At 39.9% G+C, this 27016-nt stretch overlaps 1 protein-coding gene across 3 annotated transcripts in view; it reads left to right on the top strand.

The window, feature by feature from the left end:
• Nucleotides 1–584: 584 nt before the first annotated feature.
• Nucleotides 585–27016, top strand: part of sec31b (SEC31 homolog B, COPII coat complex component) — a 45642-nt gene continuing 19210 nt past the window's right edge. For all 3 annotated transcript variants that reach the window (XM_067429465.1, XM_067429466.1, XM_067429467.1), the window contains exons 1-15: nucleotides 585–656; nucleotides 1135–1227; nucleotides 2043–2166; nucleotides 7250–7448; nucleotides 8407–8502; nucleotides 12471–12611; nucleotides 13939–14081; nucleotides 17934–18033; nucleotides 19112–19273; nucleotides 20426–20578; nucleotides 21927–22145; nucleotides 22897–22971; nucleotides 25410–25496; nucleotides 25580–25688; nucleotides 26800–26978. In XM_067429465.1, the coding sequence (XP_067285566.1) occupies nucleotides 1149–1227; nucleotides 2043–2166; nucleotides 7250–7448; nucleotides 8407–8502; nucleotides 12471–12611; nucleotides 13939–14081; nucleotides 17934–18033; nucleotides 19112–19273; nucleotides 20426–20578; nucleotides 21927–22145; nucleotides 22897–22971; nucleotides 25410–25496; nucleotides 25580–25688; nucleotides 26800–26978 (1866 nt within the window). In that variant the 5' untranslated portion in view covers nucleotides 585–656; nucleotides 1135–1148. The remainder of the gene's footprint in view (nucleotides 657–1134; nucleotides 1228–2042; nucleotides 2167–7249; nucleotides 7449–8406; nucleotides 8503–12470; nucleotides 12612–13938; nucleotides 14082–17933; nucleotides 18034–19111; nucleotides 19274–20425; nucleotides 20579–21926; nucleotides 22146–22896; nucleotides 22972–25409; nucleotides 25497–25579; nucleotides 25689–26799; nucleotides 26979–27016) is intronic.

Genomic DNA, 27016 nt, shown 5'->3' with positions numbered 1-27016 from the left:
GCATTAACTTCTGGAGCAGTTTGAGCTCCAGTAGCTCGTCTGTTTGATCGGACCCCACGGGCCAGCCTTCGCTCCCCACGGTCATCAATGAGCCTTGGCCGCCCATGACCCTGTGGCCGGTTCTCCACTGGTCCTTCCTTGGAGCACTTTTGATAGATACTGACCACTGCAGACCGGGAACAGCCCACAAGAGCTGCAGTTCTGGAGATGCTCTGACCCAGTCGTCTAGCCATAACAAATTTGGTCCTTGTCAAACTGGATCAAATCCTACGAGATAATTAGTGTTATTCAATTCACCTGTCAGTGGCCATAATGTTATGCCTGATTGGTGTAATTCATGTTTAGCTGGCTGTTCCAATTTGGCTCAATAAGGCAAAAATATGTCTCAAATATGAACTATTAAAAAGCTTACATGGGCACATTTGGGCCTTCTTTACTTGCATTTTATTTATTTATATTAAAATGTTGGCATGAGTACAAAGATAAATCGGTCGAGCAGATGCGTGTGTGTTTTTAAAAAATATCGTTTCGTAAATTGTAATGTCCCTCGCCAGCTACCGTACTGGACTACAATTCTGCACCGGACTACATTCTCTAGTGACGCGAGGAGCGCCGCTGACTGAACTCTCATCAACACACGAACGAGACTAATAACCGTGAGTACACAGACAACACTAAGTGTATTTTGTCTTTTTGAAGGATTAAACTCGAGATTATGATGTTTTAATGTGTGTGATTGTAGTCTAATCGGTGTGTTTGTATGCTTTAAAGGGGAGATAGGGAAGAGCAGGTTAACGCTAATGCTAACGCTAACAGCCAATTATCAGGAATAAACGCAATTATTAACATGTACATATGCTCAAAATGATCTCCACACGATATATATATTGCACATATAGTTTGAGAATGATAAAAGAATCAGAATACTGATCATTTGAGTCTGAGAATATAATATATGTTGTGTTTTGGTGATTTCTGTGAGGATTATTGCGGATGTGTGTGTGTTAGTACTTTTTGTTAGTGTCATCTGATATAATATCAAGTCACATACAGGTTATTTAGGCTGATTAGTGCAGGGGAATGTCATAATTTCAGCTGTGACAGGTAAATCACATCATGTTGTTGTCCCTTCAGGAGTTTGGAGGAAGATGAGGGTGAAGGAGATCCTCAGGACGGCCTCTCAGGCATGGAGTCCTGCCAGACAGCATCCCACTTACCTGGCCTTAGGTATGGAGATTTACACCTGTATATTTTCCCCCTATCAACCTGTGTGCTGTGGATGACAGCATGTCATTCATTACTGTTTCATTTAAAGGGTTAGTTCAGCCAGAAATGAAATATCTGTCATTAACTCCTCTCCCTAATGTCGCTCCACACCCGTAAGACCTCCGTTCATCTTCACACACAGTTTAAGATATTTTATATTTAGTCCGAGAGCGTATGCAAGTGTATGCACACTATACTGTCCATGTCCAGAAAGGGAATAAAAACATCATCACAGTAGTCCATATGAGACATCAGTGGGTTAATTAGAGTCTCTTGAAGCATCCAAAATACATTTGGGTCCAAAAATAACAAAAACTACGACTTTATTCAGCATTGTCTTCTCTTACGCGTTTGTGTTCAATCCTCAAATAAAGATTCAAACGGTTATGAGTCAGCGAATTGATTCATGATTCGGATCACGTGTCAAACTGCTGAAATCACGAGACATTAGCGATCCGAATCATGAATCGATTTGCTGATTCATAACCGTTCAAATGCTTCAAGAGACTCTAATTAACCCACTGATGTCTCATATGGACTACTGTGATGATGTTTTTATTCCCTTTCTGGACATGGACAGTATAGTGTGCATACACTTGCATACGCTCTCGGACTAAATATAAAATATCTTAAACTGTGTGTGAAGATGAACGGAGGTCTTACGGGTGTGGAACGACATTGGGGGGGTCATTAATGTCATAAATTTCATTTTTGGGTGAACTGACCCTTTAAAATGCTTGATTAATCCCATCTTCTTGACTTTCTCATGTCCGCAGGCACCGCGGCGCAGCAGTTAGACGCGTCCTTCAACACCAGCTCTGCTCTGGAGATCTTTGAGATGGATTTCGCTGATACATCCATGGATATGAAGCTCAGAGGAACTTTGCCCACCTCCAACAGGTCGGTTACCGTACACTAGAGCTCAGACTTTGAGATTTTGTTGTGTTAACCCTCTGGGGTTCTTCATTTATGGGTCACACTCAGGACCTTCGGGTCTAAAAGGACCCGGAGGTCGGGAATAAAATAAAAAAAAATTTGAGTAAAATCAATGAAATATATTTTTGTTCAATAATATTTTTTCTTTTCTTTTTTGGTGTTTTGAGATAATTTTATGATTTATAAATAATATTTATGCAATAATTATGACCCATTTTTTCCCATTGAATATAATAGAATTTTATTTTATTTATTTTTTCCTTTTTTTATTAAAGCTGTATTTCATTTTAGAGTCAAGCCTAGGCCTCATGAAAGCATTTTTTTTATTTGATTGGTGCCATCTGGTGGACACAGTGAGCATTTTTATCACGCAATAGCACATTTTTACCACTAGAGTGCATTACAGAACCTGTGTGTGTGTGTGTGTGTGTGTGTGTGTGTGTGAGTTTTTGTTTGTCTGTTTTGCACTCTTGATGTTTTAGAGATTCACCCCTTCACTGTTGAGTCCTTTTTTTCTGCATCCTGGCTGATTTGTAGATTATATGCACAAAAAACTCTGTATTTTCATATTTTTGCCAATTTCCCATTCATTTCCTATGGGGGTCTTTTTTGACCCGAAGGCCCCGAGTGTGACTATTTTTTTTACGACCACTTAGACTTTTCCAATCCTGTCCCCAATTTTTTTTTCTGTCCATATACCAAGTACCAATACCCTCACCAAGTTTCGTACCATTCAGATGAAGCTACGATTTTTAACATTTCTTTCAAAAAAAAATTCGGGTCAGAAATGACCGAAGAACCCCAGAGGGTTAAATAATGTAGAAATTGTGAGATATTTTTTGTATTTTTAAATCATCTGTTCTCTGTGTGAATATATAGTAAAGTGTGATTTATTCCTGTGATCAAAGCTGAATTTATCATCATTACTCCAGTCTACAGTGTCACATGATCCTTCAGGCTTAAGACATAATTAGGATAAATATGACATACTAAAACACAATTATGATATACTAAGATAAGTCGAAATTCAGGAATAGTAAGTGTAAATTATCACTTAATTTAAAAACTGACATACTAAATAAAAATTCAGTCACATATATAAAAAAATCAAAATTATAATAAATTGTCAATTTCAAATTTGTCATAATTTCATAAGTCATAATTTTGACTTTTATTCTCATTATTTTGAATGTTTATTTCATAATTTGTTATTCTGGCCTTATATAAAGCTACTGAAATCTCTCCTGCTCACCAAGGCTGTGTTTATCTGCTCCTAACTCCAGTAAAGCAGTGTAATATTCCTCCAGTGTAGATCATCTGTTCTCTGTGTGAATATATAGTAAAGTGTGATTTATTCCTGTGATCAAAGCTGAATTTATCATCATTACTCCAGTCTTCAGTGTCACTGATCCTTCACTAATCATTCTCAGATGAGGATCTGATGATCAACACATTTATGATTATTATCTTGAACACAGTTGTGCTGCTTCATATTTCATTAAAGGTCTCGTTTTTCGTGTGTTTTTGAAGCTTTGATTATGTTTACAGTGTGCAATATAACATGAGTTCATGTTTCGCGTGTAAAAACAGTATTTTTCACACAGTTGACTTATCCGTACAGCGCTGTTTCCTCTGTCCTAAAAACGGCCTGATGATTTCCTTGTTCTATGAAGTCCCTCCTTCAGAAACACGTAACGAGTTCTGATTGGGCCAGCGCTTCCCGTGTTGTGATTGGACAGCAGCTTAGAGCACTTTGCCCGGAAAGGTCCCGCCTCTTACCATAACGGGGCGATGCACGCGCTGAATGCGAACTCTTCTCCTCGTGGGAGAGCAGCGAGACCACGCCCCCTATTTTGCGTGTCCTTGTGGGCGGAGCTTTAGTCAACAAACGGTTCTAGTGACGTCATCACAGCAGGAAGTGCAGCGGTGTAGCCCAAACCGGCCGCTCGCTGTCGGCTTTGAAAGGGAACTTCTGTTAAATAAAATATCTCGCTTGGCATTGAACTTTGAGCTTTATAATTTTACAGGTATTATTTATGCTCTAACAGCAACATTACACACTAACTAAAGTTTGAAAGATGGAATCGTGAAGAACGGGACCTTTAAAGCTTATTTCTCTTCATCAAAGAATAGATTATAAATGTCTTTACTGGCACTTTTGATAAATTTAATCCCTCCTTGCTGTATAAAATATTAAATTATTTTTATAAAAAAACAACGTATTGACCCCAAACTATGTTTTCTACATGCATGCATGAATTATCACTGAAATTAACAAATTTTCTTTTTTGACTGAACAGCAAAAAAAAAGTATTTATACAGAATTGACTATACAAAAGACTGGGTGTGTCAGAAGGTTTACAATCGCAATCGCTCTCCATACTAAAAAGAATACACTCATAAGCCACTACTTGATTTTGAAATAGTGATGGGTTTACAAGAGTTTGTTGATGTGCATTTCTTGTTAATTTATGTTAACTAGTTAACTAATTTATGTTTATGTTAATAACTCTGTTCCCCAGCAGTGATTCAATAGCAGAAATACAGGTTTAACCGCAGCATTAGTTTACGGTGCCGTCATTCTGAGTTTGGCATGATCTGACACACACACACACACACACACACACACACACGCTTGTGTGAACATGTTTCTGAAACTTAAACACCAGTTTGTCTATTTACAGCAACTGTGACCTTTTCAGATTTTCTTACAAAGGCATGTTGTTAAAATGGCATTTCTGGTTTTGCTCTCAAGCTGTTTTGAAGAGTTAAATTTTATATTTTGCTTTGCACAAATATGGTGAAAAATGGAGGTCACTGAATATTAAATTCCAAAGTGTTATATACACCGATCAGGCATAACATTATGACCACTGAGATCACTTGAATGGCCAGGTGCATGTGTGTGGCTTTTCTGGGGAACACATGGCCCCAGGATGCACTATGGGAAGAAGGCGAGCCGGCGGAGGCAGTGTGATGCTTTGGCCAATGTTCTGCTGGGAAACCTTGGGTCCTCCATCCATGTGGATGTTACTTTGACACGCTCCACCTACCTAAGCATTAGGGGTGTGCATTGGCACTGCCTTCACGATTCGATTACGATTCACCAGGTAACGATTCGATTCGATTCGATTCTACGATGCATTGTGATGCATCAAAATTCTACTGCACACAAAGCAAATTTTTCATCAGTCATGAGGCAATACATGCAGATATTAAACAACAGATTGTATTGGCTGCTACGTGTCTCCTGTATCTTTGACATAAAAGTTATTAAATAAAATAAAAAGGTAATTAAATAAAATGCAATTAACCCTTAAATGCATGACTGTTTCACCAAACATTCTTACATATTCAGGTCGTTAGCGACCCAGATCTATATTTAACATGGATAGACCTCTACCTGTCGTGATAATATATAAAACTCCTGATTTTAGAGTAACAGCTACAGAAGAATAAAATAAAACCTATTTCGTTCCCTTTTGGAGCTTGGAAGGATTCAGTTTGAGCAGATGTTTAATACCATCATCATCTGACCTCGTCAGAGCTCGTTTACCAGTATATTCAGCATCTGCCTCATATTCGCGATCTCCAGCATATTCTCCAAACTCATTTTCAACGTCTTCAAAATCAATATTTTGATCACTGACAGCTTCTTGACCACATCCATCATCAAGAGACAGTGACACTAACATATGATTGTGTTTAGTACTTGCTCTCTGCTGTAAATCACTGAGTCATTTCAAGTTTTGCAGATTATAATTATTGTTTCGTTTTCTGTCAGAGGTAACTATGAGTGAAACGTCACTTCATCACTGCGTATCAGACATTGCCACCTTGTGGAATAAAGGTGAATTGCAGCGTTTTTCGTCATTATAGATTCATTGATTATTGTGCAAAAAATATATACGTACAATCCTACACACCTCGGGTCGTTAGCGCGTTTTTAATAACCCGTCTATCGCGGTCATCTCCCTCCGCCTCAGCCATCTTCCTTGTTGTTGTTGTTATTCTCCCGGAACCGGAAGTATTTGAAACTTCACAACTTTATCGTCCGCCAGAAAATAAACAGTGACATAATCGATTATGGCACTTTGCCGCATCGATGCTGAATCGTTCATGCCCCGCATCGCGATGCATCGCCGAATCGATTATTGTTGACACCCCTACTAAGCATTGCTGAGACCATGTTCAGCCTCTCATGGAAACGGTATTCTGGTGGCTGTGGCTCTTCCAGCAGGATAATGCTCCTGACACAAAGCACAAATGCTTCAGGAATGGTTTGAGGAGCACAACAACCAGTTTGAGGCGTCGACTCGGCCTCCAGATTCCCCAGATCTCAATCCAATCGAGCATCTGTGGGATGAGCTGAACAAACAAGTCCGATCCATGGAGGGCCCACCTCGCAACTTACAGGACTTAAAAGATCTGCTGCTAACATCTTGGTGCCAGATACCACAGCACACCTTCAGGGGTCTATTGGAGTCCATGCCTCGACGAGTCATGGGGACAAACGCAATATTAGGCATAATGTTATGCCTGATCGGTGTATATCTGTCTTGATATTTGAACAGAATATTATAAAATATACCACCATTGATAAGTTTGGGGTCAGTATGATTTAAAAAAAAGAAAAAAAAAAGAATACTTTTATTTATCAAGAATGCATTAAATTGATTTCCCAGGTTCAATATAACAAAATATTCTATTTAAAATAAATGCTGTTCTTTTGGATCCAAAGGACAAGCATGTGAAAGGCCTAATGTCGAGCCCTGCTTTATTATCTGTAGATTTGCATGAATTGAACTCCTTTCAACACAACTTTACACAGTCATTGAACTGAATAATTACAGCAGAATTTGATGAAGTGTGCATGTTATTTTCCTGTGTATTACTCTGAAGCTGCTTTGAAACACTATAGAAAGGTTTACTTATTCGTTAATAGTTATAGTTAGAAATGTTTAGGAGTTCATTTGATTCCTGTATGTGTAAAGTGGCATTGTGTGTGTGTGTGTGTGTGTGTGTGTGTGTGTGTGTGTATTTGCAGGTTTCACAGTCTGATCTGGGTGGCGTTTGATATGGATGTGACGGAGGGTTCATCGGGCCGGCTCATCGGAGGCAGCGAGAACGGAAGCGTGACCGTTTTTGGGCCGGATGTTATTTTGGCTGCTGGAGACGACGCCGTGATTGGCCAATCCAACAAACACACGGGGCCCGTGCACGCCCTCGACTACAACCGCTTCCAGGTATTGCTCGCCATCCCGGTAGTTTGGGGTCGGTACGATTTTATGTTTTTAATTCTCTTCTGCTTACCAAAGCCCCTTTCACACTGCACATCGGACCCGCAATATTCCAGGAGCATTGCCGGGTCGCCTTCTGTGTGAAAGCAACCACGTCCCGGGATTGATTACCGAATTTGAATCCGCACTGAAGCGGAGATCGCTCGCCGTTATACGTCACACCCGGATGTCACGTGTCGACTCGACCCGGGACCGTTACGGGTTGTGTGTGAAAGCGCACATATTACGGTATTTCGCTGGCAGTGTGAATGGACCAAATCTAGCGGCCCGGGAACAAATGCCGGGTCGCATTATCCGTGTATTTGCCAATCAAATGCAGGTGTGGAACCTAATCAAAATGAAGTGAGTTTTTGTTAAAACAAGCACAATGATCTGCCAATGGGGTGAGAAAAATAATCGTATTTCTGTTTGGGACCGAAACAAGATTTCAATCAGAAACCAGATTATTTTTCTCACCCCCTCGGGCAGATCATTGTGCTTGTTTTAAACAAAAACTTAATTTTGATTTTGTTTAAAAAAACAAGGAAAAATATTTTGTCATTTTGCTTATTTAGTAAAAGTAAATGAATCTTGATTTAAGATTTTTTTTATATTTAGACTAGAAACGAGTCAAAATAAATGAGCCTGTTTATGATTTCATACTGCTATATCTATAACGAAAAAACATTTACAAGACTTGACATCATATCCGGGAGGTAAGTCAGTAAATTCGAGAAAAATCACAGGCTTTGCTTATCCCGTGTGAATATGCCATCGCAAAACTCAGATGTAGGAGTAATTTCTAAATCACAGAGGTCTCCAGATAATACTAATCCAGTGCAAACAGGGCTTAAGAAGAGCGTTTTTTTTTCCCAGTAAGCCAGTCATGTTTGCAAATACTCATTTGTCTCTTCCTCTTTGTCAGAGTAATCTCATCGCGTCAGGAGCCAATGATTCGGAAATATACATCTGGGACTTAAACAACTTCAGTAATCCAATGACCCCGGGCACCAAGTCTCAGGTACGAATGTGTTTCTATCTTTGAAGTGTTTAGTGTCATCAGTGTTCGTATTTGATAGTGAATGCATTTGTCTTTGTTCCTTCAGCCCTGTGAGGTAAGATGAAGGTGCTGGTGTGTGTGTTGGTGTGGTTTAGGTTTGATTAACCGCTTCTCTAGCATCTCTTTGTGCCCCTATTATGCTTTTTAAGATATGACCTTTCATGTAGTGTGCTTGTGGATGTAAAAGGTTTGCAAAGTTATGGTCTCACGAAAGAAAGCGATTCTGAACTGAAACAAGTCGTCTAATTCGCCTTATTCACCTGGCGGCCATTTTGAAAACTCTAACGCCATTGTGGGGTACACAAACCCGAAAGTTGGACTCCAATACAGTACTAATCAGTAGCCGCATTCTGTGTCACTGTACTTTCTGCCTGCTGTGTGTAACAAAATCATGTAATGCATCACTGATAATATGTTTTCACTGATAATATGTAATAAGTTTTCATTTGTTAATGTTTTTTAATTTTCCTCCTAATGTAATTTCTAATGTTCTGCCCTTTTCTGGTACGTTTTTCCATACTTACAATATACAAGCAGGCCATTTGTATTCCTCCATACCAATAAATGAACATAGTTACCTTTACAAACCTAGACCAGTGAGCCTATCAATGTTTTTGAATGACTTATTTCTATCTGATGTTCTGACAAGTTGTAAAGTTATGAAAGACATCATCCATGTGAAATAAAATTGTACTTTATTCTTTAGATAAATGGACATTTTATTGGACATATATGAAGATCCAGTAGCTTATACATACACATCTCTCCCACATGTAAATTAACTGTATCAATTATAATACTGATCCGTCCACATTGACACTATATGATTAAAATAAGCTGATAACATCACCGTTTTCTCAGGAATGACTGCAGCTGAATCAAATTGTGTTGCAGTATTGTCCTGTTAACACCGTGAAGCTGCTTTGGATCAATCGGTATTGTAAAAGCGCTAAATAAAGCTGACTTGACATGTCCCAGTCTTGCTATTGCTTGAGTCTTTCGAACTTCGTCTGTAGTAAAATGCAGAAATTACGACCAGGATCCCTTCTGATATTTTTTTAATCCACTCTCCATGTAATCCCTTATCCTCCGGAAAACGGTGAAAGGTTTGTCCTCTGTAGGATTTTTTCCCGAGTGACGAAGTGCAGTGACACAGAATGCTGCTACTGATTAGTACTGTATCGGAGTCCAGCTTCCGGGTTTGTGTACCCCACAACGGCGTTAGAGTTTTCAAAATGGCCGCCAGGTGAATAAGGCGAATTCCAGTCTCACTTCCTGTTGTAGGTTTGTAACTAATTTGCATAATACCAGCCTGTGCTCTTGATTGGCTGAACAGCGTCTCCTTGCCCCGCCCTCAAACACTGTAGTTGTACCCGAGATTGGAAGAGTTTGGTAAAACCCACACCTTCGTTAAGGCCTTTGCACGCTGAGTCCATAATTCGCATGTGAAATTTACGCACGTCAGAAAATAAATTCGACCTCACGTTATGTCTCCTCTCCACCAATCAGCTGGTGTGTGGTGGGCGTTCTGGTGAAATATGGCTGCCGTCGCGTCATCCAGGTGGTGCTGCACATTGGTGGTGGTTGAGGAGATTCTCCCCTTCAATGTAAAGTGCTTTGAGTGCCTTGAAAAGTGCTATATAAATTGAACAAATTATTATTTATTAATTAATTAATTATTATGTCAATCACGCTTGCACACTGCCTCTGGAACTTTCGTCCGTCAAAAAAAAAAATCGATTTTGAGACGTTTTGACAACTCGGAGCCACCATACATATTATTCTAGCAAAAATACTACAAATATTATTATATGACAACTATAATTAGTGTGTGTGTGTGTGTGTGTGTGTGTGTGTGTGTGTGTGTGTGTGTGTGTGTGTGTGTGTGTGTGTGTGTGTGTGTGTGTGTGTGTGTGTGATCGGATCCATAGACATACTGGCAGTCTCTGTTCGGGATCTGATACAGGTTTTTTTCCTTAACGCATTCATTAATACACATCGGACTCAGTGTGCAAGGTCTCTGTGCGTGACGAATTTTTCGGATCACGAATACGTGCGTGACTCAGTGTGCAAAGACCTTTACTGTTCATATGAGATTCAGATATGATAGTGTTTGCTTTCTGACCAATCAGAGCAGAGCAGCTCTCAGAGAGGCGACGTTTAAAGAGACTGAATCCTTGATCACGGCAAAAAATGCTCTTCTTATTTAGTTTATATTTTCTTGTTTCCAGTCCAAATATCTACAAAAATTTAAATCAAGATAAATTTACTAGATAAGTAAAATTACATTTTTTCTTGTTTTCTGGGAGGAGAACGTTTTTGCTGAAAACAGGCAAAATGATCTGCCAATGGGGTGAGAAAAATAATTTAGTTTCTTTTTGAGACAGAAACAAAATTTCAATCAGAAACAAGATTATTTTTCTCACCCCATTGGCAGATCAATTTGCCTGTTTTAAGAAAAAACTCACTTCATTATGACCCCCCTCCACCAGAAAACCAGAAAAAAAATCTCATGTCTTCTTCCTTATCTAGTAAAAACATCTTGATTGAAGAATTTTTAGATTTTTATACTTGAAACGACAAAAATACTAAATAAGAAGTGCATTTTTTGCCGTGATGGAAGCATTTCAGACACTGAGAAAACGCATGGATTCCAATATCCTCAGGTCAGTCCTCACTCATTTTCGGTAATAAATCCGTGCGTCACGTTTTTCTTTTATTAGCCCTGTTGTAATCACTGAGGAGCCAGCACGTGTATCCATCGACAGAAACATACATAACGCATTATTTTACAGTTACAACTCATATTATTGATGCGTCATCAGATGTGAGATGAACCGCGGTGCAAGTGCGCACCTTTTACACGGCACCCCTGAATATACATATATGTCCGAGTCATGATCGGTAGGTAACGTCCGATTCCGATTGAGTCTGAAATCACGTGATCGGGCCGGATTTCCGATCACATGATCGGATCGGGACATCCCTACCCATTAGTGTATTTTCTTTTTTTAATACCTTGTTTATAATGGCATTATAGGGGCACTTACTAAACAATAGAGACAGAGGGACACACGTCATAATCTGAAAGCCACGCCCACCGGGGGGAAAACAAACCAACCGTCTCCATTGACCTTCTATTGCAGGAAGCGGCGTTCTTGTCATTTCAGACTTATTAAAAAAAATCTAACAATGTCTAAAAGCTGATATGTGACAAGGTGTACAGAAAACAAGCTAAAAAGCACAGAACCAAAAACCCAGAAGTTTTTATAAGCTGTTGACCCAAAAAACGAACATTTAAGGACACAAAAGCGAATACAGGCAATAGAGACAAAGCACGACATGCGAGATTACAGTGAGAACTACGCCCACTGGAGGAGAAAGTCATCAGAGGCAGAAAATATAACATAAGACTGACATTTGGATATTTGACCAAATGTTTACTGCATGCGTAGACACACTGAGAGTCAGGATCCCAAAACTGACCCATTCTTCTGCTAAAGCTTCACGTCTTATTGCCTGTGTCCACTTTTGTCTCCTTAAACGCTCGTTTTTTGGGTCGACAGCTTATAAAAACGTAGTTCTGTGTTTTTCAGCTTGTTTGCGGCACAACTTGTCACACATCGGCTTTTAGACATTGTTCTGTTTCTAGTTATCAGTAAGAAAAAACGAGGTGACCGCTTCACGCAATACAAAGTCAATGGAGAGCGTTGGATTGTTTTCCCCCCCGGCGTAGCCTAAATACGCTCTGTCTCCATGGTTTACTACCTAAAAACACAATTCTGAGACGATTCATCTACTTGAGTGTCCAGAGAGCATTGTGTCTTTGCTTGGGTTTGTTGTTTTTGGATGCTCATTTGGGGATGCTTATCTTCAGCTAGTGGTTTGTGGGAAAGTCACAGGCTTTGTGATGGTTTTATCCGTCGTAGCCAGCGGAGGACGTCAGCGTTGTGGCGTGGAACAGTCAGGTGCCGCATATACTGGCGTCCGCAAACCCCAGCGGTAAAGCCGTCGTCTGGGATCTGAGGAAGAACGAGCCCATCATCAAAATCAGTGACCACAGCAACAGGGTGAGAACATCCACAACACTGAACACTTGTGCGAGCCTCCGATTGTGTGCGATACACAAAGGGTCCATAACACACACACACACACACACACACACAGACGTTTGTTATTGTGACATATGGGGACATTCCATTGGTGTAATGGTTTTTATACTGTACAAACCGTATTTTCTATCCCCTTACACTGCCCCTAAACCTACCCATCACACACACACACACACACACACACACACACACACACACACACACACACACACACACACACACTGCCCCTTAACCTACCCATCACACACACACACACACTGCCCCTAAACCTACCCATCACACACACACACACTGCCCCTAAACCTACCCATCACACACACACACACTGCCCCTAAACCTACCCATCACACACACACACACTGCCCCTAAACCTACCCATCGCAGCAAACATTCTGCATTTTTACTTTCTAAAAAAACTCCTCCTGTGTGATTTATAAGCCTTTTGTAAAGTGGGGACATGGGTAATGTCCTCATATTTCACCCTCTCCTGTAATACCTGTGTCATACCCATGGCATTATACACATTTTTGTCCTGATATGTCACAAAAACAAGCACACACACACACACACACACACACACACACAGAACTCCAGAAACACAAACTGCATCCACTGTTCCCTTAACGCTGGGTTATTTGGGAAGCTGAACAAGGTGATCTTTCCGCAGACGGCTCCCGTAACATGAACAAAGCTTGTGTGTGTGTGTGTGTGTGTGTGTGTGTGTGTGTGTGTGTGTGTGTGAGTGTGCTGCGCATCATGTCGGGTGTGATAGGACCCTGAGAATTGAGTGAAAGAACAAACATAACATAAACATAAGAAATTATATTTTGCTTAACGCGTATGTGATCAAATAATCAAGCCACCTGTACACTGCAAAAAAATTATTTTCTTACTCAGTATTTTTGTCTTGTTTCTAGTCAAAATATCTAAAAAATTTTAAAACAAGAATTATTTACTAGATAAGCAAAAGTAATTGTCTTGTTTTGAGGAAAAAATTAAAATTAAGAGTTTTTGCTTAAAATAAGATAAATAATCTGCCAATGCGGTGAGAAAAATAATCTTTGTTTTCTGTTTGAATTAAGATTATTTTTCTTACCCCATTGACAGATTATTTATCTTATTTTAATGAGTCATTTTTTCACAAAACAATAATTTTTACTTGTCTAGTAAATGTTTCTTAATGTAATAATTGTTAGATATTTTGACTAGAAACAAGACATAAATACTAAGTAAGAAAAGCGTTTTTTGCAGTGTAATAGTTTGTGATGCATGTGTGGTTTGTCAGATGCACTGCTCTGGGATGTTGTGGCATCCAGATGTGGCCACTCAGCTGGTTCTGGCATCAGAGGACGACCGACTTCCTGTCATACAGATGTGGGACCTCCGGTTTGCCACCTCGCCGCTCAAAGTCCTGGAGAACCACACCAGGTAAACCCTCGCTTCTCTTACATAAAAAGCCCTACATTTGTCCTGTGATGAGCACCGTAGCTTCTTTATGCGCTTCGTAAGGGAGGAGTGAGGGTGGCTGGTTACATTTTACCACCTCACCGCTGGAAAAATTTACACACCTCACCGCTGGAAAAATTTACACACTGCACCTTTAAAACATATAATGCAATACAATACATTGATGATTGTATTGTAGCCTGATGATCATATTTGATACTCATATTTGATGATGTTTGGATAATTAAGTAATTCTGAGTTGTCCAGTTGAAATATTACTAACAATATCAAAGTTATTCTTATGTTTACTTGATAAAAATCAGTGCGGATTTGACCGCAGAAAGTAACGTGAAGCACAAGCTGAAGGTGGACGTTTGTACAATTATGCTTGAGGATATTTACTTGCTTAAAAAGTCTAAACTATCAACTGTAGTGGATTGAGTCAGACAGGTTTATCAGCATTTAGGCCTCATTTACACTGCATGGGTCAACTCACCCAATTCTGATTTTTCCCTCTCATGTGGCTCAGATCGGATATGACGTGAAAGCAGAAAAAAACCGCATGAATTTCGATATCCTCAGATCAGAGTCAGGCCTCACTCATGTGGGAATAAATCCGATTTGAATCGGATATGTGCATTTGCATCTGCCATGTAAGCGGTCAAATCTGATATTCCCCAATCAATGCGAGTCACATGCCATTGAAAAAAAGGACTGAGGCGAATTATGTCAACTCAGGTGGATACGAACTGCGATCAAGGGCCAGTGTTGCCAAGTCCGTGGTTTTCCTGCAGAATTCGGCTACTTTAACACAGTTGCAATTTGGTGATTTTTGTTGTAAAACCTGGCAACCCTTTCTAGAGCTCTCCTATTTTTCTCTACTTTACGAGATAAATGTTTTGCCGACCTTTAAAGTTGTGTGGAAAAGTGCAGACAGCAAAACACTGTATAATCATTTTGTCTGCGTCCATTGCATATTGCGCTGTTTTACTTTCTTTTCCGGTTAATTTATTTTTATTTTTTTATTTTACCTTTATTTAACCAGGTTAATCGGTTGAGAACAGGTTCTCATTTGCAACCGCGACCTGGCCAAGATAAGGCACAGAGTACAAGGCGACATGAAATTACACATAACATACCAACATTGAAATACACAATCATAAATATAGAGGACGTTCAAATTTCAAATAAAAAGTTCTAGGCATTGAGCAAATATAAAAATATGCAAATAGATGCAATAACAGCCATTTCATTTAGTACGTGCAAATATACATACTACTGTTTTTGCAACGAGCATCAACATGTACAGTGGTCTGTCAGTAAAGGGTTAAAGGGTTACTTCAGCGATTAGCATATGGCTTTGTATCAGTAGAAACCCTGGAGTATATTCAAATGATTGTGCTTTCCCCCCTCATATCCCCCTGAGACAAGAGATTTATGCATTTTATTTCTGGAAAAATTCCTCCCGTGACGCATATTGACGATATTTGCATCATAGGAGCAGGGGCGTAGCCATCTTTTCAAAAGTGAGGGGGACAGAATTTTTTTTTTTTGGACCAATATCATTTATTGCATCTCTTGCTTTTAAGAGGGCAAGACATCAAATACACTGCTGAACAATAACCACTAATTAATATCTATAATATTATTCTCCTATTTTTTGTGCCAATTTTATGATTGGTTTATATACTACAAACACTTGTGCATTAAGACTTCATAGATTTTATGCAATGTAAAAAAATATAGATATATTCTGATGTAAACCAGCTGTTCTCTATGTGAATATAGAAAAGTTTAATTTATTCCTGTGATCAAATCTGAATTTATCATCATTACTTCAGTCTTCAGTGTCACATGATCCTTCACTAATCACTCTCAGATGAGGATCTGATGATCAACACGCGTTTATGATTATTATCTGTTGTGCTGCTCATGGTGATGCTTGATTTTTGTGGAAATCATCTAAACATTTGTGGTAAAATTAAAAAGAGAAATTAATACTTTTGTTGATCAGACATGCATTAAATTGATCACAAGTGATATTTTTAATATTACAAAAGATAATAATTTATTTAATGAATGCAAAGAAATGCTGTCCATTGAACTTTCTATTCATTAAAGAATACTGAAAAATAACATGTAGGCTATCATGGTTTCCACAACATTTTTAAGCAGCACAACTGTTTTCAACACAGATAATAATCATAAATGTGTGTTGATCATCAGATCCTCATATGAGAGTGATTAGTGAAGGATCATGTCACACTCAAGACTGGAGTAATGATGATAAATTCAGCTTTGATCACAGGAATAAATTACTATATTCACATAGGAAAAAAGCTGTTTTAATTTGTAATAATAATTAAATTGTAATAAAATGTAATAAAAAATCAAAATATTACTGTTTGAACTATTTTTGATTACATAAATGCAGCCTTGGTGAGCAGAAGATACTAAACATTAAAAGCTGCATTATTCATATGATAGCCTATACTTTATTGTCAATAAATAGCCTTGAAATTACTTGAAAAACACACATAAAGCATATATTGTCACGCTCGTCTGATTGTCGTCGTCCCGTTTCATCACTCATAACGATTGTTTTCCTTCAGCTGCAGCTCCAGCGTGACTGGATATTACCTCTACGAATCCGCTTTTGACATTCTGTGAGAGCGCACTCCTCATATTTAGATGCGAATAAAATGACAGCAGGTCATGCATAGATTATTTTTTGTCTCTGGATTTAAATCTTGATGTATTCACATTGGTTTCTATGTAAATACATTAGCCCGTGACCTCAAGAAGCGCGCAATCAACCGAGATTAAAGAAAGCTGTTTTTAGCGTCCCTGTTAACTTGCCCGCCCCCGCGCAGGGTAACGCCGGTTCGGATCCCGCTCGGAGCGGGTCGACTAGGATCGGTGAGACCCAGTAAACGTGCGGGGGACGAAAATACATTTTATTAAAAGTGAGGGGGACACGTCCCCCGCGTCCCCCGCGTAATCTACGCCCATGATAGGAGGAATGTTTGGCCAAAGGCTAAAGACTACAGCCAGCAGAGGGAGACATTTCCTCATGGTTTTAACCCACACATGTGGATGGAGATCGCACTCACAGCACTTAGCTCGCAGCTGCAGGCATTAATTTAGACGAAAGTGTTTTAACTTCTTAAATTAATTTCTATGAAAGTTAAGCTTCCAAAGGCATGAACTAAAACACGCCAGACTGAACTTGCGTTGTGAATGTATGCCGCGAGTGTAGTCGCGATTTCCTCAGCTCATCACGAGAGCTCATCAGCTCATTCATGACGTTAAATGTAATCTGACTCCTAATCTGAGTTAGTGCTCTGAGACTCACACAGCAACTCACTCATTATATTGAACACACACGTTCAGTTTTTAATTGTAGTGTCTTCTCCAACTCAGTCACAGTAATCCAGTAGCACTGGCTGTGGGAGTGGCCTCAAAGCGCAGCGAAGCATTCTGGGAATTGTAGTCTTTCATCCCCATGAGACAAAAATACTTGTCTGTCTTTTCTCAGTCTAGAAGGCACCAAATTCAAAAATAATTTCACATTTCTACTACATTAATGACCCGGTTTAAATACAGATTCATCTTCCCAGCCCTGAAGTACCCCTTTAAGAACATCTTGGGCTGTTTCGCCAGTGTAAATAAAAATATCGCATACGGGTCGCTTTTAAAAGATGATGTAAGCGGGTCGTCAAAATAATCAGATATAGTCACCAAATTGGAATTGTGCATCAAGAACTGCAGTGTGAATGCAGCCTAAGCTGCTCTAATGCTCTGCAAACGTGTGACGGCCTTTTACTGTTCCAGAGGAATTCTGTCCATCTCCTGGTGTCAAGCCGATTCAGAGCTTCTGCTGAGCAGCGGCAAAGACAACCGTATCCTGTGCTGGAACCCAAACACCGGAGAGGTCCGTACGTCACCGCTTTATTGCCTTTACATGACATTTACTTTCATGGACTTCTATCATAAATGACGTGCATTGCATTCATGATCATTGCTAGCATCGTCCTCTACCTTTAGAGGTCACTACTGTGTCATTTTGAAATGATTTCTATGATCAACATTCAATTTCACAGACACAGTTTGAACAAACAAAATGCAAACCTTAAAACCAGTTAAAAAATATAACAAATTAAATAGATCTGAGATAAAAATTATATTTTGTAATATATTATGGCTAATAAAATAGACATTTTGTAGTATTATTAAATGATATAATAAATAATTGATCAATATGTATACATAATAATAATAATAGTTATTATTATTAAATATTAAAATTATTAAATAAAAACAAAGAAATTTAATATTTTAAAAGTATTTAAGAAAAACAATTTAACGATAGTTATATTACAAAATATATTATATTTTATATATTATAAATAATTTATTTATATATATGTATATAGTTATATATATTTTTTATTATTAAATTATATAATAAAAATAAATCTGTCTATGAAATAATAATAATAATAATAATTATTATTATTATTATTATTATTAAATAATAAAATGACAGTCTTTTGTAATTAAGTATTTAAGAAAAATATAATATTATATTACAAAATTAAATATAACTGAAATTATATTATAAAAAACAAATGTGTGTGTGTGTATATATATATATAATATATATATAAAACATTTATTTAAATTATAAAATAAATAATTGATCTATGAAATGATTATTATTAATTAAAATGTCTAAATAAAAACAAAGTAAGTTCTATTCTATGTATTTAAGAAAAATATAATGATAGTAATAATAATTTTTTAGAACACAACTGTAAAATTATAATACTAATATTTATGGCTTGTCTTAATTTCTTATTTTTCAAATGTTAAGCCATCGAATATTTATCTGTTGTTTGTTTTGTTCTCCAGGATTGATAATGAATAAAACCACAGAAATCCACTCGTGTGGGATCTCTGGATCTCGCTCCTCATATATTACCCATCATGCCTTGCCTCTGGTGTTTCAGGTGATCTACGAGCTGCCGACAGCCAATCAGTGGTGCTTCGACGTGCAGTGGTGTCCTCGTAACCCCGCCCTCCTGTCAGCCGCATCGTTTGACGGGCGGATCAGTGTGTACTCCGTCATGGGTGGGCGTCTCCAGCAGCATCAGCACAGCACGGTGGACCAGGTCAGATTAATGCGGATGTTTACACTAGAGGCTGACATTTTTTCAGGAATCCCATGGGATGAAAAACAAAATCACTATTAAAGGGTCAGTTCACCCAAAAATGAAATGTCTGTCATTAACTCCTCTCCCTAATGTCGCTCCACACCCCTAAGACCTCCGTTCATCTTCACACACAGTTTAAGATATTTTATATTTAGTCCGAGAGCGTATGCAAGTGTATGCACACTATACTGTCCATGTCCAGAAAGGGAATAAAAACATCATCACAGTAGTCCATATGAGACATCAGTGGGTTAATTAGAGTCTCTTGAAGCATCCAAAATACATTTGGGTCCAAAAATAACAAAAACTACGACTTTATTCAGCATTGGCTTCTCATAGTGTGCATACGCTCTCGGACTAAATATAAAATATCTTAAACTGTGTGTGAAGATGAACGGAGGTCTTACGGCTGTCGAACGATATTAGAGGGAGGAGTTCATGACAGACATTTCATTTTTGGGTGAACTAACCCTTTAACCACGTGATTGGGATGGGAGAGAAATTCAGCAGGATTGGAAATCGCAGCTCTCTCATGAGGACAGCTGAGGAAATTGCGACTACACTCGCGGCATACATTCACAACGCAAGTTCAGTCTGGCACGTTTCACTTCATGCCTTTGGAAGCTTAACTTTCATAGAAATTAATTTGAGAAGTTAAAAGACTTACATTGCTCAGCATAGCTCTGTTTAAATGAGTGCCTGTAGCTGAGCTGAGCTGTGAGTGTGATCTCCATCCCCATGTGTGGGTTCAAAACATGAGGAAATGTCTTCCTCTGCTGGCTGTAGTCTTTAGCCTCTGGCCAAACATTCCTCCTATGATGCAAATATCGCCAATTTGCATCATAGGAGGAATTTTTCCAGAAATAAAATGCATTAATCTCTCGTCTCAGGGGGATATGAGGAGGGAAAGCACAATCATTTGAATATACTCCAGGGTAAGAATTTTTTGATATTTTGACTAGAAACAAGACAAAAATACTAAGTAAGAAAAGGGTTTTTTGCACTGTGGGACGGAACAGGATTTCCCCCCAGTTTTTTTTTTTTGTGGGATTGGGATGGGGCAGGATTTTTTTTTTTGTGATCTGATCATCAGTCTCTCTCTGTTCTTAGATCTCGGCTTCGTTTGACACCAACGACCCGTTTGGAACCGGTCAGGCTCTTCCACCTCTGCAGGTGCCTCAGCCCACAGTCCAGACCACCATCATTCCTCCACTAACCAAGCCGCCCAAGTGGGTCCGAAGGCCTGTCGGCGCCTCTTTCGCTGTGAGTAAATTCGGCGCGTACACCGTCTGTCAAAGTCCCGTGAATGAAGCGTCAAATTAAGCTTTATCTTTTCTAGAAGGAATATCTTTGGATAGAAGCGTCATAGAAACAGCAATCAACCAGTTACGTCAAAACTTCCCTACCCTAGCAACCATTGTTGAGCACCCTAGCAACCCAAACCCAAAGAGGGATATCTTCAAATCTGAATGTCATAGAGGGATTGCAGTCAGTTTATATTATTCATACTGGCAATATGCCTTTGGAATATCATCATTGACAGCTACCAAGCCACTCCCTAGCAACCAAACAGAGTACCTTAGTAACGGTTCAGCAAAACCGCATCAGAACATTGTAGAGACATAGGATTGGCTCTTTTGACTCGTGCTAGCAAACAGCATTTCAACATGCTAATAGTGTTACATAAGTGTTAAAGCATGCTAAGAACTCTATAAACACTCCATTGTAACCATTTATGACAACTAGCAACACCATAGCAACCTCCCAGAAATCCCTAGCAACAACTCAGAACACCCTAGCAACCGCCTAGCAATGGTTTATCAACCACCCAGAATACCTTAGCTACCAACTAGCAACTGCCCAGAACACCATAGCAACCATCACAGCACCTTAGAAACAACTTAACAATGCCCTAGCAACCACTCAGAATACCTTAGCAACCAGCTAGCAACTACCTCGAACACCCTAGCCATGCCCTAGCAACCACCCAGAGCACCTTAGCAAACGCTTAGCAATGCCATAGCAACCAACCAGCAACATCATAGCAACCACCAGAGCACCCTAGCAACAGCCTAGCAACCACCAGAAAACCCTAGCAACTGCCTAGCAACCTCTTAGCAATACCCTAGCAACAACCCAACAACACCACAGCAACCACCAGAACACCCTAGCAACCGCCCAGTGATGCCCTTGCAACCACCCAGTGCACCTTAGCGACCTCTTAGCAATGCCATATTAGCCATCCAGAACCTTAGCAATCAACTAGCAACCAACCAAGATACCTTAGCAACCACCAGAACTCCCTTGTAACTGCCTGGCAACCACCAGAACACCCTAGCAATGCCATAGCAACCATCCAAAACACCTTAGCAATTGCCTAGCAACCAACCAAGATACCCTAACAACTGCCTAGCAACCACCAGAACACCCTACCAATGCCATAGCAACAATCCAGAACACTTTAGCAATTGCCTAGCAACCAACCAAGATACCCTATTAACCACCAGAACACCCTTGCAACTGCCTAGCAACCGAGTGCCGAGTTTTGCCACTGCAAGCACCACTCACATTTTCTTCAGGTAATTTACACTCTCTCTTCCGTCTCCTGCAGTTCGGTGGGAAGCTGGTGACGTTCGAGAACCCTAAAGCGGCGGCGCCGGCGCTCCCTCGACAGGTAACGGTGAGTCAGGTGACCACAGAGACGGAGTTCCTGCAGCGCTCCGCTGAGCTACAGGCCGCTCTGCAGTCCGGCTCCTTCACCAACTACTGCCACAGCAAGGTCATGAGCGCACACTCGGACTCAGAGCAGGACATGTGGAGGTTCCTGATGGTGAGCGCTTACACACACACACACACACACACACACACACGTTTGTTTTTGTGACATATGGGGACATTGCATAGGGGTAATGATTTTTATACTGTACAAACCGTATTTTCTATCCCCTTAAACTGCCCCTAAACCTACCCATCACTCTCACTCTCACTCTCACACACACACACACACACACACACACACACACACACACACACACACACACACACTGCCCCTACCCCTAAACGTACCCATCACACACACACACACACACACACACACACACACACACACACACACACACACACACACACACACACACACACACACACACACACTGCCCCTACCCCTAAACCTACCCATCACACACACAGACACACACACACAGACACACACACACTGCCCCTACCCCTAAACCTAAAGAAACATTTACTAGACAAGCAAAAATTATTCTCTTGTTTTGGGAAAAAAAAACTCAAAGTTAAGAGTTTTTGCTTAAAATAAGAATTCTGACTAGAAACAAGACAAAAATACTAAATAAGAAAAGCATTTTTTTGCAGTGTAATGTCATTTCAAATCTGCTTTATTTGCTGTCTTCTGTGAAACACAAAAAGAGATGCCATAAAACTCCACGAAAAGCAAAGCGAACTCTAGGTCCATCGAATTTGGAACCTGTTCTAAATTATAATTAAATAGCTTTAGATTCCCTATATATATATATAGTGTGGGAAATGTTTTCATTATTGTTCTGTCGTGTTTCCAACAGGTGAATTTTGAAGATGAGGCGCGCGTGAAGTTCTTGCGGCTGCTGGGCTTCAGTAAAGACGAGCTGCAGAGGAAGGTATCGCATCAAACCACATCCTGATTCCTTCAGGAGTCACTCGCTCCGAGGAGATTAGTGGAAACATTTGCTCTAAATGGAGGACGAGGGATTGACACATCTTACCCACTGACACATCTTACCCCACCTCATTAACTGTGATTAGTGATCGACCGATATTTAAGCATTTTCCCATAATCGGGTTTGTAATATCAGATTCACCGATAAATGATGCCATCTTGTGGACGTTTTGCGAATTGCGTACAAGCCTTCCATTAACGCTTTAGGCGCCAGAGGTTTTTTCCTAAACCGTTTGATTTTGACATCTTAAATTCAAAAGGGTATATCTTAAAATTGAAAAAAGATAGAAACTTTCCGTAAATTAGAGAAATATTAAGGATGACCCTAAGTTTATGTAGGGATTACATTTTCCCATATAATTTGCATATTATGACGTCATATGGTTGTGGCAATCTTGGATTATACATTTTTTTATGAAAAGCCACATGTTTAAATGATAAAATGCTGCACTTCTTTCCCCCCAAAATGTCCCTCACCTTCTGTGTGCTATATAGCACAATACTGAATGTTCAGGTAAATAGTAAACAAACTGTGTAAATCGTTACTAATAATTGGTAGAAACAAACCGAATGCATGTAGCGGTTTGCCTTTTGCTATAGAGATTTTCCATTTACTACGCACAGTAGGCACTCTGATTCCATGTATAGGGCACATATTATATATTATGCATAATAGACCCTCTGCCCCTTGTGGAGCAGACGTCCAGATCTGCCTCGCCCCCGCCGAGTGTGCACAGCCACGACCACTGTTATTGTCTTTTTGACTCCTCACCCTGCCTCCACATTGCCCCCAAACTGCCCTATGAATACTTCAACCTCTTCTAACATACCCTGTGGCGTTAGATAAAGTCTCCACCACAATACTGTCGCCACAATCGTGACGCTTCATGGTGAGCGTGGCAAAAATCTCCCGCGGCCGCCTCGTTCCCAACACTAACACACCTGCTAACTTCGCGATGGAACACTCCGACCCCGGGAAACATTGTTCCCATCACTGACAAATGGGCAAAGGACCATCTACATTGGGCAAATGAGTCGCAGTTTGTGCTTAGTGTAACGTTAGGGTTAGTTTCATTTTCAGAATCACCGTCTCTGATATTTCCCTTTAGAATCAGGGTCCGCAAATACAAGACCCAACACTTCAATGCGGGTGAGCTTTATTGATGCCATTGGAAAATAATAATAGTAATCTAATGCAAATACTGGCTGACGCTGACAATGCTCTGATAAAACGGCTCACTCGCACGTCAGCTCCGCTTTTGTTTGCACTGATTCAATGCGCTCTTGCTCGTATATTTTGTATAGAATCATGATGTTTGTATGAGTCAGGGATGAAGTACTACATGTCTACCATCTAGTGGAGGGGAGGTTGAATGAAATTTGACACCCTGTTTGACAAAATCGGCCGTTTTATTCAGTGACGCATCTTGTCGAGTAAACTCGACCGTGGCGCCAAGAGGGTTAAAGGGTTAGTTCACCCAAAAATTAAGTTTGTCATTAACTCCTCTCCCTAATGTCGCTCCACACCCGTAAGACCTCCGTTCATCTTCACACACAGTTTAAGATATTTTATATTTAGTCCGAGAGCGTATGCAAGTGTATGCACACTATACTGTCCATGTCCAGAAAGGGAATAAAAACATCATCACAGTAGTCCATATGAGACATCAGTGGGTTAATTAGAGTCTCTTGAAGCATCCAAAATACATTTGGGTCCATAAATAACTTTATTCAGCATTGGCTTCTCTTCCGCGTGTGTGTTCAATCCTCAAATAAAGATTCAAACGGTTATGAATCAGCGAATTGATTCATGATTCGGATCGCCAATGTCACGTGATTTCAGCAGTTTGACACGCGATCCGAATCATTAAAGGGTTAGTTCACACTATTTTTAATTCTGTCATTATTACTCAACCTCATGTTGCAAACCCATCAGACCTTCGTTCATCTTCGGAACAAAAATAAAGATATTTACGGCTTGGGATCGACATGAGGGTGAGTAATTAATGACAGGATTTTCAGTCAAGGGGGCGTTTCCCCCTCTCTATATTGAAGACAGAAATGGGAGATTGTTTATAATAAACTGCTGAAACAACAAAAATATATAAATTAAGATAATGTTGCACAATTAAAATTAAAGATGATGACCCATAAGAAAGATAACACAGCCTCTGTTGTTATGGACGTCTACCGGAAGTAGAGTTTGGGCCGCAAAAGTTTGTTTATGTTGCTGCAGTTGAAACCGTCTCTATATCGGTTATCGACACATAAACATGCAAATAATCGTCATCGGTTATAAAAAAAAATCAATATCGGTCGATCAGTAACTGATGATCCTTTGTGAGAGGAACTGACCCAAATGTGAGCTATTTCCCACAGATCTCGGCGTGTTTGGCGAGGAAGCTTCAGCCCAACGGTTTAGACGTGAATGATCTGGCTGAGAAGATGCAGACTCTTTCTGATCAGGTCCGATTCGGCTGCACTCCTAATCAACACATTGTCATCAAAATCTTCTTTTATTGTACTGTTGTAGTTTCTCGTCCAATCAGAGAGCAGACGAGTCTGCAGACGGTTCGTCCGGCCGTGAGTCTCCTGCTGATTTCTTTCATCAACTACCAAAGAAAGAGAAAGAGCCGTTCCAGATCCCCGTATCCTCAGGTGGGCATCTTCACATCACATGCATGGACATAGATGAGGTGGACAAAGTACACAACTTCATTACATGAGGAAAAGTAAAAGTACTGCTGGTCAAATGTTCCTCCATTATAAGTTAAAGTTGTTAAAATAGATTTTTGCTTAGATACAGAAGTATTTGTTTTCAAAAGTACTTAAGTATCAAAAGTAAATGTCCTTCTTTATGTCGCCGCATTATTGTATTATAGTTGTATAAATGCACATTATGCCATCATGGTTTAAGCCAGTCAGTGACGCTCCATCTGACACACTAGCAGACGACTAACTTAAACTCATTTAAATACTTGTAGAAAAGTTACAAAGCTGCTGTCACTTTAAGGCCGAATGCACGGATCCAATACACTGATACACATCTGATATTCTCCCACTGTTCACCTTCACTGAAGACAGAATCAACTTTGTTTATGTGAATACTCCACTAAATGAGCATTTGGACATCCGTCTTCTTCCATTTTGCTCTAAACTATAAATCAGTGTTTAATAAATGCTGTGAAATCATTGAACTTCACAAGACTCTACAAGAGTGATTCCTGAAAGGCTTTCTGCAAAAACCCAAACACCTTTTAAAGAAGAAAAAAATCATCACTGACTTTCAGAGCTGCGACAGAAACGACTTTCCACTTCGAGGACCTTGATAGAAATGTAGTGGAGTAAAGAGGACGATATTTGTCTTTCAGATGGAGTGAAGTTAAAGTCAGAAGATTACAGAAAAAATAATACTCCAGTAAAGCACAGAGACTCAAACAGTGAACTTCAGTACAGGACTCGAGTAAATGAGCTGAGTTACTGTCCAGCTCTGAGTTTGACCCAAATCACATTGTGTGTGTGTGTGTGTGTGTGTGTGTGTGTGTGTGTGTGGTAGGTAGGTTTAGGGACAGGGGCAGTGTAGGGGGATGGAATGAAACGGCGTTGATAAACACGCTAAAAAGCGATTATTTGTCTTGATAGCGCACCAAAATGGCATACGAATTGACGTATCATACATCCGCCATTTCATGAGGTCAGTCTGTGCATGGACATAGCTGTGTAAGTTTGACCCAGATCACATGATGGCTCGGCTCTGTGTTGTAAACAGACACGGATGGTTTGATCAGTCAGGCTCTGCTTGTGGGAAACTTTGAGGGTGCGGTGGATCTGTGCCTGAACGACGGCCGCTTCGCCGAGGCCATCCTCCTGTCAATCAGCGGAGGGGAGGAGCTACTGAAGAAGACCCAGCAACGCTACCTCAGCCGACAGACTAACAGCGTCTCCATGGTAACCACTTACGACTTCTCATCTATGCATGATGTCAT

Source organism: Pseudorasbora parva, chromosome 21, assembly GCF_024679245.1.
Source record: "Pseudorasbora parva isolate DD20220531a chromosome 21, ASM2467924v1, whole genome shotgun sequence".
Lineage (NCBI taxonomy): Eukaryota > Metazoa > Chordata > Actinopteri > Cypriniformes > Gobionidae > Pseudorasbora > Pseudorasbora parva.
The sequence above is the reverse complement of the archived record's forward strand: the minus strand, read 5'-3'. Positions and strand labels throughout refer to the sequence as shown.